Below are 15,497 nucleotides of genomic sequence, written 5' to 3' on the forward strand. Positions count from 1 at the left end.
TCCCCTTCAAAGAAAAGCCACAATTAAGCAGCTCTCCAGTAACATTGTCAGCATACTCCAAAGGTTCGAAGAAGTCTTTGGCCCTCTCAGAAGAAGTGTTGTCCCTTCTCAAGAAGGGGGCGATAGAATCAGTAGAGAATGTGGGCTCACCGGGGTTCTACAATCTTCTTTTTGTGGTGCCCAAAGCTTCAGGGGGCTGGAAGCCTGTCCTGGGTGTCAGTGCATTAAATTTCTTCGTTCAGAAGACAAAGTTTAAGATGGAGGCAAACTGAACCGTCCTGTCATCCATTCATCAGGGAGACTGGATGACATCTATAGACATGTAGGATGCATATTTCCACATCCCACTACATTGGGAATCGAGGAAGTTTCTGAGGTTCGTGTTTGGGAACAAAGTGTTCCAGTTCCGTGCTCTATGTTTCGGGTTATCGACAGCGCCTCAAGTGTTTACCAGAGTGCTTGCTCCCTTAGCAAAGTGGCTCCATCTGATGGGAACCAAAATCTCCCTTTACTTGGACAATTGGCTATTTCGGGCCCAATCGAAAGAGAAATGTTCGGAGGACCTTCAAAAGACTCTTCTACTAGCCCAGGAGCTGGGATTGATGATTAATGTTCAGAAGTCTCAGTTGATTCCTTCACAACGGATTCTTTATTAAGGGATGATAATAGACTCTCAGTTTTCAGGTTTTTCCCTCACCGAAGAGAATACAGTCTTGCCTCAAGGTAGTGCACAGATTTCTTCTTCTGGACCCATGCTCTGCCAACGATTGGATGAGTCTTCTCGAGACATTATCGTCCATAGAACAATTCGTACTCCTGGGCAGACTTCATATGAGACCACTCCAAGTCTTCTTAAGAATCAGTTGGAACAGGAAAAAATACCCAGGCTCTTTTGCATTCCAAGTAACTCCAGAGATAAAAGAGGATCTGCATTGGTGGAGCTTAAAAGGAAGGTTGTCGCAAGGGAAATCTCTCCTTCTGTGAACCCCAACCTAGACTTCTCAGATGCGTGGAACCTAGGTAGGTAGCTCTGTTGGGAGACCAGGAAATTTTAGGGACCTGGTCTCTGGAACAAAGAAATTGGCACGTAAATGTCAAGGAGTTGAAGGCAGTTCATCTGGGGTTACAATTTTTCAAAGAAGTGTACAACAAGACAATCACAGTGCACTCCAATAATACAACTGCACTGGCGTATATCAAAAACCAAGGGGGGACACACACTTTCTCCCTTTATGAGATGGCAAGGGATCTTCTGCTTTGGGCAGAGCAATGTCAAGTCAAGCTTCTTACTCACTTCATCCAGGGGAAGCTCAACGTTCGGTGGACTAGCTAAGTCATGGAAGACAGGTGTTACCCACGGAGTGGACTCTGGATCCCCATGTTTGCTCGGATCTTTGGAAGTTGTGGGGGACTTCCAGAAACCATCGTCTCTGGATCCTTTAGCATGGGCAACCGATGCTATGCTGCAGCACTGGTCAAACAGTCACCGTTATGCATTTCCCCCTTCAACATGATAAGACAGGTGATCAACAAATTACAAACTCACCAAAATCTGTCAGTGATCCTAGTGGGCCCCTTTTGACCAATGAAGGAATGGTTCCCAGATCTTCTCGACCTCCTCGCAGACTTTACAAGGTTGCTACCTCAAAACCTCATCTGCTCAAACAACCCCACTTCTGGCGTTTTCATCAGGGATTGTCTACTCTGGTCCTGACAGGATACAGACTGTCAGGAAACTTCTTAGAAAGAAGGGGTTTTCAAGATCGGCCTCACAAGCTATTGCCAAATGCAGGCGACAGTCCTCTGATAGAGTATATCAGGCTAAGTGGACAATTTTCGGAGAATGGTGCAGGAAGCGCAGAGTGTCGTCTTCTCAGACATCTATAGCCGAAATAGCAGACTTTCAAGACCGACAGGAACCTGTTATCCTTGACAATCAAGGGTTGTAGGGCCATGTGGACCTTTCCTCTCATCAGGATTTATCTGATCTAATTAGATCGTTTGACACTACAAGACAGAAAGAGGTAGCAGCAGTGCCATGGAACCTGGCTGTGGTCCTTAAATGGTTGTCTGATCCCTGATTTGAGCCTATGCATTCGATTTCCCTGAGAAATCTAACTAGAAAGACCATGCAATAAACAAGAGAGTGCATTTTTCCCAAGAGAATGTTGTCTGTTCCTTCTCTTTAGGATTTCTAGCCAAGAATGAGTCCAGTTCTAATCCATGGCCTCGTTCCTTTGCAATTAAAAGTTTGTCTGAGATTGTAAGCCCAAGTGAGGAAGAGAGAGTATTGTGTCCTGTGAGAGCACTAAGGTTTTTTCTTCACAGAACAAAGAAGATTCATGGTCCTTCAAACACCTTATGGTGTTCTGTTAAGAATCCTTCTCGACCACTTTCAAAGAATGCCCTGGCATCCTTCCTTAAAGACCTCATCTCGGAAGCCCATTCTTCTGTTGAAGATGAGTTTTTTCCATTGTGTAAAGTGAGAGCTCGTGAAATTAGGGCTGTAGCCACTTCGTTGGCATTCAAGCGTAAATTGTCTCTCTCCTCGGTATTGCAAGCGACTTTTTGGAAATGTAAGTCGGTCTTTGCAAGTCATTATTTGAGGGAAATTGAAACAGTTTACAATAATTGCAGAACTTTGGTTCTGTTTTCGGTGGCTGGCATGGTGTTGGGAGAAGAAGCGTAGGAAGTACTCCTTCCTTCCTTTCTTCGCCTTGATTTGAGGAGTTGAGTTTTTAAGGGAGCCGTGGGGTACAGTGTACAGGAGTGTCCTCCAGTCTTTCATAGTTGGGCTGTGGCTTTTAACTTTTTATGGTATTAGGTGACATTTATTTCATTGTCGTTTTTTCTGTACTGTGCCCTGGGCAGGGGCAATATTATTACCTTTGTCAGCAATTGGAATCATCTTTGCTACAAGGTATCCACTAATATAGTAGGTGAGCCTCGGCTATACAGTACCGCCGCGCCACTGTACGATAAGGAGAGCGCCTATAGAGCCAGTACCTTCCTGCAGCAGCTCTCTTATCAGGTAAGGAAACAACAGGCATTTTTTGATGCTAGCAGTCCTTTCTATTCTCAAATTCATTACCATTATTAATGTTTTGGGGTAGGTTTGTTCATGCATCCCACCTCCTGTCAATGTGGAAATCAGCAGTGTAATTACTTGGTAAGTTACTTATATAAAAATGACATTTTTATAATAAAATAAAAGTTTTATATGTACGTACTTCCCAAGTAATTACATGCATGGAGCCCTCCCTCCTCCCCTCACATGAACATTATGGCACAGACAAGTTGAATACTTTTGCTAGTTGTTCCTCTCTTACCCCGAAATTGGGCGGGGTTAGTCACCTAGCCAGTTTCAAAATTTTTAGCTGCTGGTTAATAGAAACCATATCAATGTAATTACTTGGTAAGTACAGTATATTTAAAACTATTTTATTATAAAAATGTCATTTTTACATAAAGCCTAATTGATGACTCTCTCTCTCTCTCTCACCTTTAATACTTGCATTCATGAAATTGTGGTCTTTGTTTACTTTTCTCTTGTATTGTTAAGTTATCAGGAAATGGATTTGTACAGAAATCACAACAGACTTAATGTTATTTGAGATTGCGCATCATTGTACGTATAGAAATTGAAGAGTAGCCTACTACCAGAAAGGAACAGAATAATCAAGGGTAAATGTTTTCAGAATAAATGCAGATACAGTAGCAGGTAAACAGTAAACAGTTTTATAGGTTACGAGTGTTCAGATTTTTTTGCCATACATTAGAAGATAATTATGTGAATAAATAAGTTTACTGACAACATTTCCTTGCAAACGTATGTAAATAAATAAGTTTACTGACAACATTTCCTTGTAAACGTATGTAAATAAATAAGTTTACTGACAACATTTCCTTGTAAACGTATGTACTGTACTCTCTTTTTTTCATATTTGAACTTTCCTTTTCCAGCATCAAGCAGGTGGAAGCTTAGAGATGAACAGTTTGAAGCCATTGCAACAGTCATCTTAAGAGTACCAGGCTATTTTATCCTTGATTATTGGTATCAGAATGACATCAACAACTGCATCCCTCGATCTTTTGCTTGGGCTGATGTTGTGTCTTCAGGGTTTGCTATATTTGGTAAGTGATGTACCCTAGTAATTTTCAGCTGAATGTGATCACTTTAGGCTGCCTAAGTTATACTGTACTGTACTGAATTTCTTGGGCATTGGTATGATTGAAGTAACAGTACAACTGTTGAAAATAAGAAACTCGTGCCCTTATAAACTTTGTTCATTTTATAAGAAAATTTCAACTACATTTTTCAATCTCAGTATCTGTGAGAATGTATTATAATTGACACAACTTCCAATGCAATAACATTTTAGGAGGCAGGTCAAGTGATGTAGCCAGACTTGTAGTTCCCTTCGCTGTGAGTGGTTGATGTTAAAGATTGAGTAGACTTGTTTAATTGGGTTTGCATCTTCCTCGTGGTATAACCAGGAATTCAAAGCCTGGTATATACATCTTGACTGACAAAGTGAAAGTGGTAGTTAGAGGCAAGCTGGGTCAGTGATTAGATAGAAAGGCTTTCCCTCAACTCTTTCGTAAAGAACTGGTTTAGACAAGAGAGCAAAATCCTTAAAATAATGTACTAAATCCATGAAATTAAATTTAAGGTAGGCACTCAAAGCAGCGTGTGCTTAACATCAAGGAGATATCCACCTTTTAAGAGGTAGAGTTAGGCAGGCTCAAAATCTTATCCTTGTAGTTATACTCTATTTATGTCTGCGCTCCAATTTCTGATAAATTGTAACATCATTTTTCTCTAGGAAACTTTAAACAACGTAAGGTTAATGTGCCCTGTCAGAGGTAGTATTCATCTCAGCAGTAGTAGTAGTATCACACAGCATTAGGCTGGATGGAAAATATTTTCTGGGAAAGATTTGAGAAAAATATATATATATTTGGGTATGTATTTGGAAACTAAAATCTAATGTGTATGAATTGGAAGAAGATGAAGTTTGAAGAATAAGTTTGATGAAGGGGTGTCAGTCTTCCAAAGTCTTAGGGACTAAAACAGATGCCTCAGAAAGTCCTGAAAGTGTTCTGCATCCTCTTTAGTGATGTTTCTAGAGATGAGAAAAGTATCAGCTTTAGAGTGATCAACTTCAGTAGAAAGAAACTAGATAATTGCACTGTGAGAAAGATGAAGCTATAAGGAGGGCATTTTCAAAGACAGGTAGAGAATCTACTCACACTCATTAGGTTGAAAGCCACATCTCTTCACTGGACAGCTAGATGTTGAACTGTGGAAGGTTTAAAAGTTTATATTTGCCAGTTTCCTGTATATAAAAGTGTTGCCATTACTATTAAAGTGCTAATTGATGTGTAAAATATGAAAGGGACCTTACACAAGTTGACTTACATTGCATATATGCTTCTTCAAAGGTTTCATATATATATTTCAGTATAGTATTACATATAACTCCATTTACGTAGGGAATACATTCCTAAGGATGCATATGTTGAAATAGTGTAAACAGATCTTTTGGAATAGCGTAAACAGATCATAATTTCCCCATGAGAATCCATGGTAATATTGGGTTAGGGTGTGAGACGTGGGAACTGCTCTTGTTTTTTGGGTTCTGATAAGAAATATTATCATGTGAACATCATTAATAACACAGTACAAGAAAAAAACAACTTTTCATGGTCTGTTATTATCACCTTACCTTCATTCCCTTTGTGCTCCTCCCAATTTTTGCTGCTGGCTCAGGCAACAACTCCCACATTTCCTATCACGTATGTACGAAACTATGGTATAATAGGGGGAGTTGAGTTCAGAGGCAATGGAATCTGCTGTTTTGTTGGATACTAGTCAGCAGCAGCATGGGAAATTTTGCTCAGCTTCTTCCTCTTCATACCTGTGTTAATGTGAGGAAATTAGGACCTGTGCAAATAAAGTTATCTGTATTTTCATTTTATGTATCTAGTTTTGTCACTTCTAAAATTTAATTGTAGCCGTCAGTTGAAGATATGCAGTTAAGTAATATGGTTTTCATAGTCATGTTTGCCATATATTTAATTTTTTGTTAATGTATGTTGTTTTACAGCGGTGATCCAAGGTGTGTTGGTGCTGTTACTACCTCTGGAACAGCTGGTTATGTTGTATATGCACTACCTCACTATAGCTGTATTAGCAGCCGCTGACACCTTTTCAAATTATTATATTGAGGGGGAGAAACGCCTTGTCAGTCAGTGGCCAGACTATGGCACAGTAAGCTTTCAGGTGAGTATTTAGACACAACTGAAAGGACAGTCGTTCCACCTTGTAAGTCATTCTTTTATTTTTTTCTCTTGTTATACTGCTAATTTTTTATTTATTTTTTCTCTTGAGAAGCTTAGCAGTTTGGCAATGTGAAGAAAATAGAGGAGTGGAAGTGCTGGATCATGCTATGAAGGCTGGAGAAGGTGTTGGAGGAGTGGGAGAGAAAAAACATCAAAATTATAAGTATTAAGTTTGCTGTCAACCACACAGATTACCCTTTTTTACAAGAAAATTTCGGGAGAAATATACAAAGAAGAGTTTTTACCATTTTGTGTTTTTATAGAGAGTATTTGGGAGTACCAAGGCAAAATGCATAAGATATTTCTGTTGCAGTAGAGTACAGATGCTAAAGAGACAAGAGAGGGCAGTAAGAATTGCTGCAGCAATTGCTAGTGGAGAGGTTGCCAGGCTTCTTGTAAATAAGAATATCCTGTTGGCAAACTGAGTAAACTTTTAACAATGTATGTGCAAGGTGCGTCGGAGAATATGAAAAGATAAGGAGACAGTGTGCAGCGGCAAGATTGTATCACAATGTAGATGTAGCAAGTGGCAAAGAGGTTTGGTGTCCAGAAGCTGCAGACTGAGGTGGGTATGAGAAAGTGAGAAGAGTCAATATGTGATTGATATGGTAGTGGCAAGACCCTGACAAATTGGCAAAGCCTGAAATATCATCGGAGAGACTTGTATCAGATGGGAATTCAGGCAGAAAGTAGATGAAATATGTAATAGAGTGGAGAGAACTCATTGGATATCTAACCCCATAAAGAGAAAATTGGATGTAAAAATGTGGTTTTGTACACAAACCCATTGCTTTACAGAAGCTAGGCTAATCTCCAAGCACTTGAGAAATTCAAAAAGAAGACTCTGTCGGGTGGAAAGTAATTCAGACTGTAAAGGTAATTCCTCATAGAAAATTGTCACTCCCTGTGTGTTTGATGTCATGCACAGCAAACAAATGACATAGTGTTTCAAGGCTCTGCTTAATTATACTCTTAAAATTTATAATGCTTTGTTTTCAGTAATATTTTTCTTTTGAATTCAGATACTGTGATTCTCGACCTTCATGCGTATCTTAATTATACTGCTCCAGTTGTATATAATACACTAATATTTTTTTATAATGTGAGTGTTTTTCTCACAGAGAATGTAATACTTGTTTTAATACCTTTTGCAGTAAAATAATTTGATACTTATGTTTTATGACCAGGTAAACAGCATACAGTTTGTGAATATGCATAAATTTTAGCTATAAATAAGTTCAGGCAGAACAGTGTTTTTTTTTTTTTATAAATTGAAAGACTAAGCAGTATCTATCAGTTATTGTACTGTAATACTTATTTTTATAGGCCTATATGACACTTACCAAGTAATTACATAGCTATAGTTTCTACTTTAAACGGCAGCGTAAGAATTGAAAATTCGTGGTAGCGCTCTTTTGTTTTGGTGCAGGTAAGTGCCCCACCCACTTTTGGGGAAGAATAGGTACAACGTAGCTAAAGAGCTCAGTTTATTTCTGCTGTTGACCGAACATCGGTCGTTCAGCAGCAGTGTTTTGTTAATTCAGGGGTAGTTTCACCAGATGGTTTGGTTGTCTATCGAAGGATTTAGTGAAGTATTCTTTCATTTGGTAGCCTCTGAGCTATATTTTCATAGCTTAGCTTAGCTTAGCTTAGCTTAGCTTAGCTTAGCAATTTTTTGGACTATTATGTCAGAGTGAGTGTGACCAGTAACCGGTATTGCAGCAAAGGCTGTAATACTAGATTTAACTTCATTTAAATTTGACGAACATTCTGTTTGTTTTCACTGCCGTGGACAGGTATGTTCCCCGACTTGACTCATGATGAATGTAAGGATTGGGCTGTAAGTAAATGGAAAGTGTTGACCAATCATGTGGATAAATAAGAGAAAGCTAGGCTTATTAAAGTGGCTGCTAGAGCTGAGGCTAGAGCCTCTGTGTCCTCTACCCCTAAACCGGCATTTTCTACACCTTTGCTTCTCGTTCCCTGATTCCTACTTCTCTCGCTCTCCCTACAATTCCGTTACCTGGCTCCCTTCCCTCTGAACCCAGTGCCATTGCCAGTCTCGAAGCTTGGATGGATAAGAAATTCAATGTTTTAGTAAGTACTGTTGCTCAGATAGGATCATAGTGCAACTGTCAGTGCAAGTGCTAGTGCCTGCACCCGGGTTAGTGTTGTGGAGGGGGTGGCTACTCGTCTTACCGATGTTCCTAGATGGAGGTCCCCGCCAAACTCCTGCACCAGGGGGGAGGCAAACTGTAAGTCCAACAGAGGTTGGTGAGGTTTGCCCATGAGTAGTTGCTTCCTCAGTCGAGCCTGTTGCTGGTCCCAGGTATTGACAGACAGCCACTGGAAAGGAGTCTTACGGATCTCCTAAATTCGGTCACTGTCAGACTCCCCTGCACCTGGGAGGAGGCAGACCGCAAGTCGGTCACTGTCAGACTCCCCTACACCTGGGAGAAGGCAAACTGTAAGTCCAAGGGAGGTCGGTGGGGTTTGCCCACGAGTAGTTGCTTTCTCACCCAAACCTGTTGCTGTTTCCCAGGTTTCGGCAACCAAACGCTCGAAAGGTGTCCAATTGGATCACACCTTATCTTCCAGTGGTTCAGATTCCGAACCCAAAGGACACACGGTCAACGTTTTCAGGAGTCTTCTAGGCCTTTGAAGAGGCATGTTGCGGAAGTGCATACGGTGGTACCTCGCAAGCTCCATAAGGATCAAGAGCCCTCTTGCAGCTATTGGGACGACAGAGCGTTCCCTTTGGACACCAAGCTCCCACTGGCTCGTAAGCGCCCATAGGCTCCCATGCGCCCATAGGCTCCCATGCGCCCATAGGCTCCCAAACGCCCATAGGCTCCCAAGCGCCAATTGGCTCCCAAGCGCCAATTGGCTCATAAGCGCACTTTGGGATCTCCTCCCATTAGATTCGAGCTCCCAGTGGCTCATAAGTCTGCTGCAGGTTCAGTTCGCGCTGTAGCTCCAGACATCCCGTTGGCTCCCAGCTCTCCAGCATTGGGATATGAGTCTGAGACTCCAGATTCAGACATCCCTATTGCTGCAGGTCAACCTGTTTCGGTCCCTTCTGTGTCACAGATCCCCCAAGGCCCCATCCTCTTCACCTGTCGCTGATCGCACGAAGTCTGCAAGTACATCAGCACCCCAAGACTCTTCTTTGCTTCCCATTCACCAGTGTTTGGACAACATCCTGGAACTGTTGAAGAACCTTCGTCTTTGAAACCAGAAGAACCACATCAAGATTTGGCACTTTCCGCTGCATCTTCAGCAGAGGAGGAACCTGAACCAGAACAGCCTTCATCAGCTCATTATTGAATTATTTTCTGTTCTGCTTCCTGACATATTTCTCCACTGCGGCCCCTTCTTCCCCCGGATCAGCGTTCTTGTTATGTGAATCCTTGAGTACCACTAGACTCCCATAGATGGTCCTCTATTTCGTCCAAGAAAGTGTTGTTGGGGATCGACTCTTGGCTGTCTGAGAAGAGGGAGTTGGGCAAAGCTGTATTTTGTTCTCCTTCTCAGATTTCCAAAAGGAGGTATGTATTCTATACAACCGGGGAAGCTCCTTCCTTGGAAGTTTCTGCTATATTCGTACATGCAGACTGGCTGGGAGTCCTGTCGTGTGCGGACAAGGCGACTCGAGATGGGGCAAAGGAGTTAGCTGCTCTTTTTTTGTCATGTATACAGTACTGAAGAGAAGAGACCTGGGGTGTTCTTTCACCACTAAAGGAGTGACACCATCTCAGAGATCTGCTCTTCATTTCGCTCATCTGTACAAACCAGCCTTTTTTCCTCGAATGACATTAGAGCGGGTAGCTACGGAAATTGCAAAAGGCTACTCATGACTTGCTTGCGCAGTTGTCCAAGCGAATGATGGAGTCTAACCGAACACCTGCTGTTTCATTTAATCCTCGGCCTCTCTCTCCTCTCCAGCCACGGCTCTTTTGAGGTAACAGTGGAAGAGCTTTCCTGTGCCCACACACAAATTCCAGATCAGTTCGCCCTATCAGCAAGAAGTCCTCTGCTAGACCAGTCTCTAGCAAGTGAGACTTCGGTCCTCCATCTACCTGTGGGCGCCAGACTCCCGCACTTCTGGAGACAACGAGAGGCCAGATCGATAGAACCATGTTTACTACAGGTTCCCTTCAAAAAAAAAAAAAAAGTAAGTCACAGGTCTTCTCCACAAGAGAGCTATAGAAGATATAGAAGACTTATCATTGGGGATGTTTTGCATTCCCCTCTTTGTTGTCCCCAAAACCTCTTGGGGGTTGGAGGCCGGTCCTGGATGTTAGTGGTCTGAACATCTTCGTCCAAACCACAAAGTTCAGGATGCAGACGAACAGCTCAGTTCTTGCTGCAATTTCCCAAGAAGATAGGATGGTCTCAATATACATGAGAGATGCTTACTTTCATACCCAGTACACTGGATTCCAGGAAATTCCTATGGTTCGCTCTCAGGACAAAGGTTTCCAATTTCGGGCCCTATGCTTCGGGTTGTCAACAGCCCCTCAAGTCTTCACCATGGCTAATGGGCGTGAAAGTTTGTCTATTTCTAGATGACTGGCCCTATGTTCATCATCCCAGAAGAAGTGCACGGAGGACCCTCTCAGAACCCTTCAGTTAGCCCAGGAGTTGGGCAGGAAAAGTCCCAACGAGTCCCTTCTCTGACGATAGTCTATTTGGGGATGAAGGTAGACTCTCAAATTTTTCGGGTTTTTCCATTAGAGAAGAGAATACTATCATGCACCCAAGAAGTCCGTAATTTTCTGAGTCTTCAGACCTGCTCAGCCAATGACTGGATGAGTCTGCTGCGGCCTGTCACCTCCATAGAGATGCTCATTCCTTTGGGGATACTGCATGCGTGGCCTTTGCAGTTCTTTCTGAAGGTCAGTTGGAACAAGAAGATTCTTTCAGATTCCTTCGTATTCTCCATCACACAGGAAATAAGAGATCTTCAGTGGTGGCTCGTAGAAGGATGGTTCCTCTCATTGAAGTCCCTATGTCGTCCGAACCCAAACCTTTCACTATTCTCCAACACATTGGACCTAGGCTGGGGAGTGACACTAGGACGATTGGAAGTGTAAGGGAAGTGGTCCCTACAAAAAAAAAAAAAGTTTACCTTAGTTTTACCAGACCACTCAAAAGAGGAAACTATACATAAATCTGTAGGAGTTGAAAGAGATTCACCTGGCTCTTCAACATTTTGCTGCAGTAACTCGAGTCTCAGTGATTGTGGTTCATTCCAACAACACGACGGCTCTGGCTTATATTCGAAACCAAAGAGGCACTCACTCTCTGTCACTGTGCGAGTTAGCCAAGGATCTCTTTCTTTGGGCGCACGACAACAACACACAGATTCTCACCTGCTGTGTTCAGAGCAAGTCAAGCGCATTAGTGGACGAATTGAGCCGTTGCAAACGGGTTCTACCCATGGAATGGTCGCTGAATCCACAGGTGTGCACCAACCTGTTGAAACGGTGGGAACACCTTCGGTAGCCTTGTTTGCAGTGTCCAGGATCCATCGCCTCCCCCTGCATTGCTCTTTGACGCCAGACCTTCAGACTTGGGCAACGGAGGCGATACTTCAGGATTGGTCACACATGGAAAACGTATGCCTTCCCTCCATTCATTCTAGTAAGAGATATGATCAACAAATTTAAGACTTCATCATGCGTCGATGATCCTAGTAGCTCCCTTTTAGCCTCAAAAGAAGTGGTTTCCAGACCTTCTGGACTTTCCATGGCTCCTCCCACAGAGGAAAGATCTTCTCAGGCAACCTCACTTCAACAGATATCATCAAGGTTTGTCCACTCTCATGCTGACAAGCTTTAAACTGTCAGGAAGCTTGTTAGAGCAAAGGATTTTCAAGAAGACTTGCGAATGCTATCGCAAAATGTAGACGCAACTCTTCAAAGCACTACCAGGCTAAGTGGGCAGTTTTGAGGAGACTGGATAAAGAACATAGCATCTCGTCTAATTCTACCTCTGCAGCCCAACTAGCCAAATTTTTACTTTACCTTGGATCTTCAAGAGGCCTTTCGACGTTTACGATAAAGGATTACAGATCCATGCTGAACTCATTAGTATTCAAGCATAGAGGTGTGAACATTTCCTCAGACCTGGACATTTCAGACTTAGTCAAGTCTTTTGACACCAGGAATGGAAGTCTCAGCAGCCAGTGTCTTGGAACCTAGACGTATTCCTACATTGGTTGTCAGGCCTACCTTTTGAACCTATGCAGATGTCATCCTTTAGGGATCTGACTAGAAAGACACTTTTCTTAATTGCTTTAGCCACAGCGAAAGAGTCAGCGAGTTACAAGCCCTGGACAAACAAGTTGCTTTTGTGCAAAAGACAGCTATTTGCTCTTATATTTTAGGCTTCTTAATCAAAAATGAGCACCTGTCTTAACCGAGATCATTAAGATTTTACATCGAGAGACCCAAGAATATCAGAGGGAATTCTCGTAACCTCTGGTGTTCTGTCAAGAACCCTTTACGTCTTCTCTCCAAGAATGCTATCTTTCTTTTTGGTAGACATTATTGTAGAGTCTCACTTGGGAATTCAGGAGAATAATTTACCGTTGTTAAAGGTAAAAGCACATGAAGTACGGGTAGAAGCCACTTCGTTGGCTTTTTAACGCAATATCTCTCTAGCTACCATAACCCAATCATCTTAATGTACCCTTCTCTTAATCCTTTAACTTCAGTTGTGTTACGAGTTTCTTATTAGAGAATTAGGTGAGCAGTTCCTACCAATGAGTCAAAGGCATGCATGTGCATACAGTCACTCAGTATGCTATCTGGGTGTTCTTCTTCAGCATGTAATACTTCAATGGTTATGGGTCTGGGAAATTATGACTAATGGGTTTGTATGAAAAATTCTTTTTATATATAAATTTAAATTATTTCTGTTGCCACTGGTAGTTTGTAAAATTTATTCCTTTTAATTTTGTGCTCACTTACTGTGTGATGAATGGTGTATTGCTGTGCTTTTGAAGACATTCAATGAACTGATATTTTTATTTCAGGGTTTCTCCAATATGTTGATGCTTCAAAAATCGCTTTTTGATCCTCATAATGATATGGAAACCCTGTTTTTAAGACAACAAGTTGCTGCAATTGTATTCCACACATTAGTGGCAACATTTGTAACTTTCTTCCTAGATTTAGAATGTAACAAAGACAAGGTAAGTCCTGTAGGGAAAAGAGTCACTTACATATATTTTTTCCTGTAATTGTGGGTAAGAAATAGCCACTTGCATAAACGGTATATGCACTGCATAAACCAAGGGTGTTTTGTAATTGTTTTTGTGATACCAGTAGTTAAATTCGAAACTTGAGTTTTAAAAGAAGTTTATTCATTATGACATGCTGCTTTAGCTTGTTTTAATTTTGTCCTATTGTAGAATAACACGGTTAAATATGCATAAAGGACGAAGTTAGTGTGTTCAGTTACCAGAGTAGTTTTGCTGCATTTAACCTTATGCTTGGTTTTAAATGACAATTCATTAATATTGAGTAAAACTATTTCATAAATAACAGGTTTTGATGTAGGGAATGAGACTGACCAACCAGTTACAAAGAATTCTCTAATAGTAGGTCTCAGCCAGAATAGCGCTCGTTGACACAGTGATAGAATATAAAGGACCAGGACAGGAGGGCTCTATCTCCTGTCCTACAATGAGTGCCTCTGCTTTCACTACATTCCATTTGGACAGATGTGACAACTGTATATAGTATAACAGAGGCAATTAAGAGAGAAAATGGCTTTTCTTTTTTGTTTGTCAATAATTTTCCTAACTTTTTTCCTTTTTGCAATATGAAAATATACTTTTTATCTGTACATCAGCATAGCTGCAGTATTTAATCATAGTTCAACACAATTTTTGGGAGGGAAACTTGGTCCAAGTTGCCTATTGTAAAAAAAACACCAAAACAACTGCACCCAGACTTTAAAATTATGTCCTGTCAAGATGTCCACCAAAGGAAATATCTTTTTTACAAATAAAAGAAAACAAGTGGTATGCTAAAGCTGTAACTAAAAACCAGTCTGGAAACCATATGGCAGTTTATAAAATACATAATGTAAGTGTCAAAGATAGTAGTCTTGACACCCTGAACAGCATACAAGGGACAGTAATTTTATCAAGAGATGAAGAATGGATCAAAATATCAGCAATATTAGATTTCCTACAAGACAAATATGGTGGCATTGAAAATGAAGCAGCAGTGATATTATCAAGAGATGCAGAATGGATCAAAATGCCAGCAGTATTAGATTCTGTACAAGACAAATATGGTGACATTGAAAATGAAATTATAAACGACACACCTAGCAAAAACAAAATTCACTTGGCAAAACTTCCCCCCAAAAATCAGTATACAGTAGCCTCTTGATCATTTGTGCTAAGACATCCAAGGGGATTGCAAATACATCTCAGATGAGGAACAGGGAATAGTGACTAGGCTAGCGTAGGCTGTAGTACCTCTAGGCTACCATAAAATCCTACCGTAACCCTAGCTAGCCTAAGAAAATGTACCATTACATGAAGAGTTGCAAAGAAAAAGAAACAAGAATTGATATATTCATTTTGTCTTTCTAAAATTAGTATACTTGTATTAAAGCACAGTGCAGATAAAAATCTGACACATTATTATCCAAGAACTGTCAGAGTGGCCTATTCGTACTAAAACTATATACTGTATTCACGATCAGGTAATTATATCAACAAATACAAGATATGCAAAGGTATTATACTGTATTTTATGTAATATATAACCTTATAAGGAGTGCTATGTATGCACAAATATAACAAGAAAATAAAAATAAAAAATTACCAAGATTGCCTAATGGTACTCTGTACTTAAGTATGATGCTAGCTCACTTCACTCTCGGTTATGATGCTAGCTCACTTCACTCTCAGTAAACCCTTGATATTTACATTTTGTATGGCTTCCATTTTCTTTGCACTGTATAGTATATATGGTATACAGGTACCATAGAATAATGATTGAAAAATAACAATCATGCAGTAAGACTATAGTACATAAAGTAAAACTTAATGATTACACCATGCAGTGGTCATCTCTCTCTCTCTCTCTCTCTCTCTCTCTCTCTCTCTCTCTCTCTCTCTCTCT

At 41.0% G+C, this 15,497-nt stretch overlaps 1 protein-coding gene across 3 annotated transcripts in view; it reads left to right on the top strand.

The window, feature by feature from the left end:
• The window catches only part of LOC136830584 (RING finger protein 145-like), a 32,813-nt gene that overhangs the window by 7,005 nt on the left and 10,311 nt on the right, over window positions 1-15,497 (top strand). For 2 of the 3 annotated variants that reach the window (XM_067090132.1, XM_067090124.1), the window contains exons 2-4: window positions 3,964-4,134; window positions 6,111-6,286; window positions 13,388-13,546. In XM_067090132.1, coding sequence (XP_066946233.1) covers window positions 3,964-4,134; window positions 6,111-6,286; window positions 13,388-13,546 — 506 coding nt within the window. The remainder of the gene's footprint in view (window positions 1-3,963; window positions 4,135-6,110; window positions 6,287-13,387; window positions 13,547-15,497) is intronic. The other variant, XM_067090141.1, reaches the window with a different exon arrangement.

The sequence above is a fragment of the Macrobrachium rosenbergii genome, chromosome 4 (genome assembly GCF_040412425.1).
Source record: "Macrobrachium rosenbergii isolate ZJJX-2024 chromosome 4, ASM4041242v1, whole genome shotgun sequence".
In the NCBI taxonomy this organism is placed as follows: Eukaryota; Metazoa; Arthropoda; class Malacostraca; order Decapoda; family Palaemonidae; genus Macrobrachium; species Macrobrachium rosenbergii.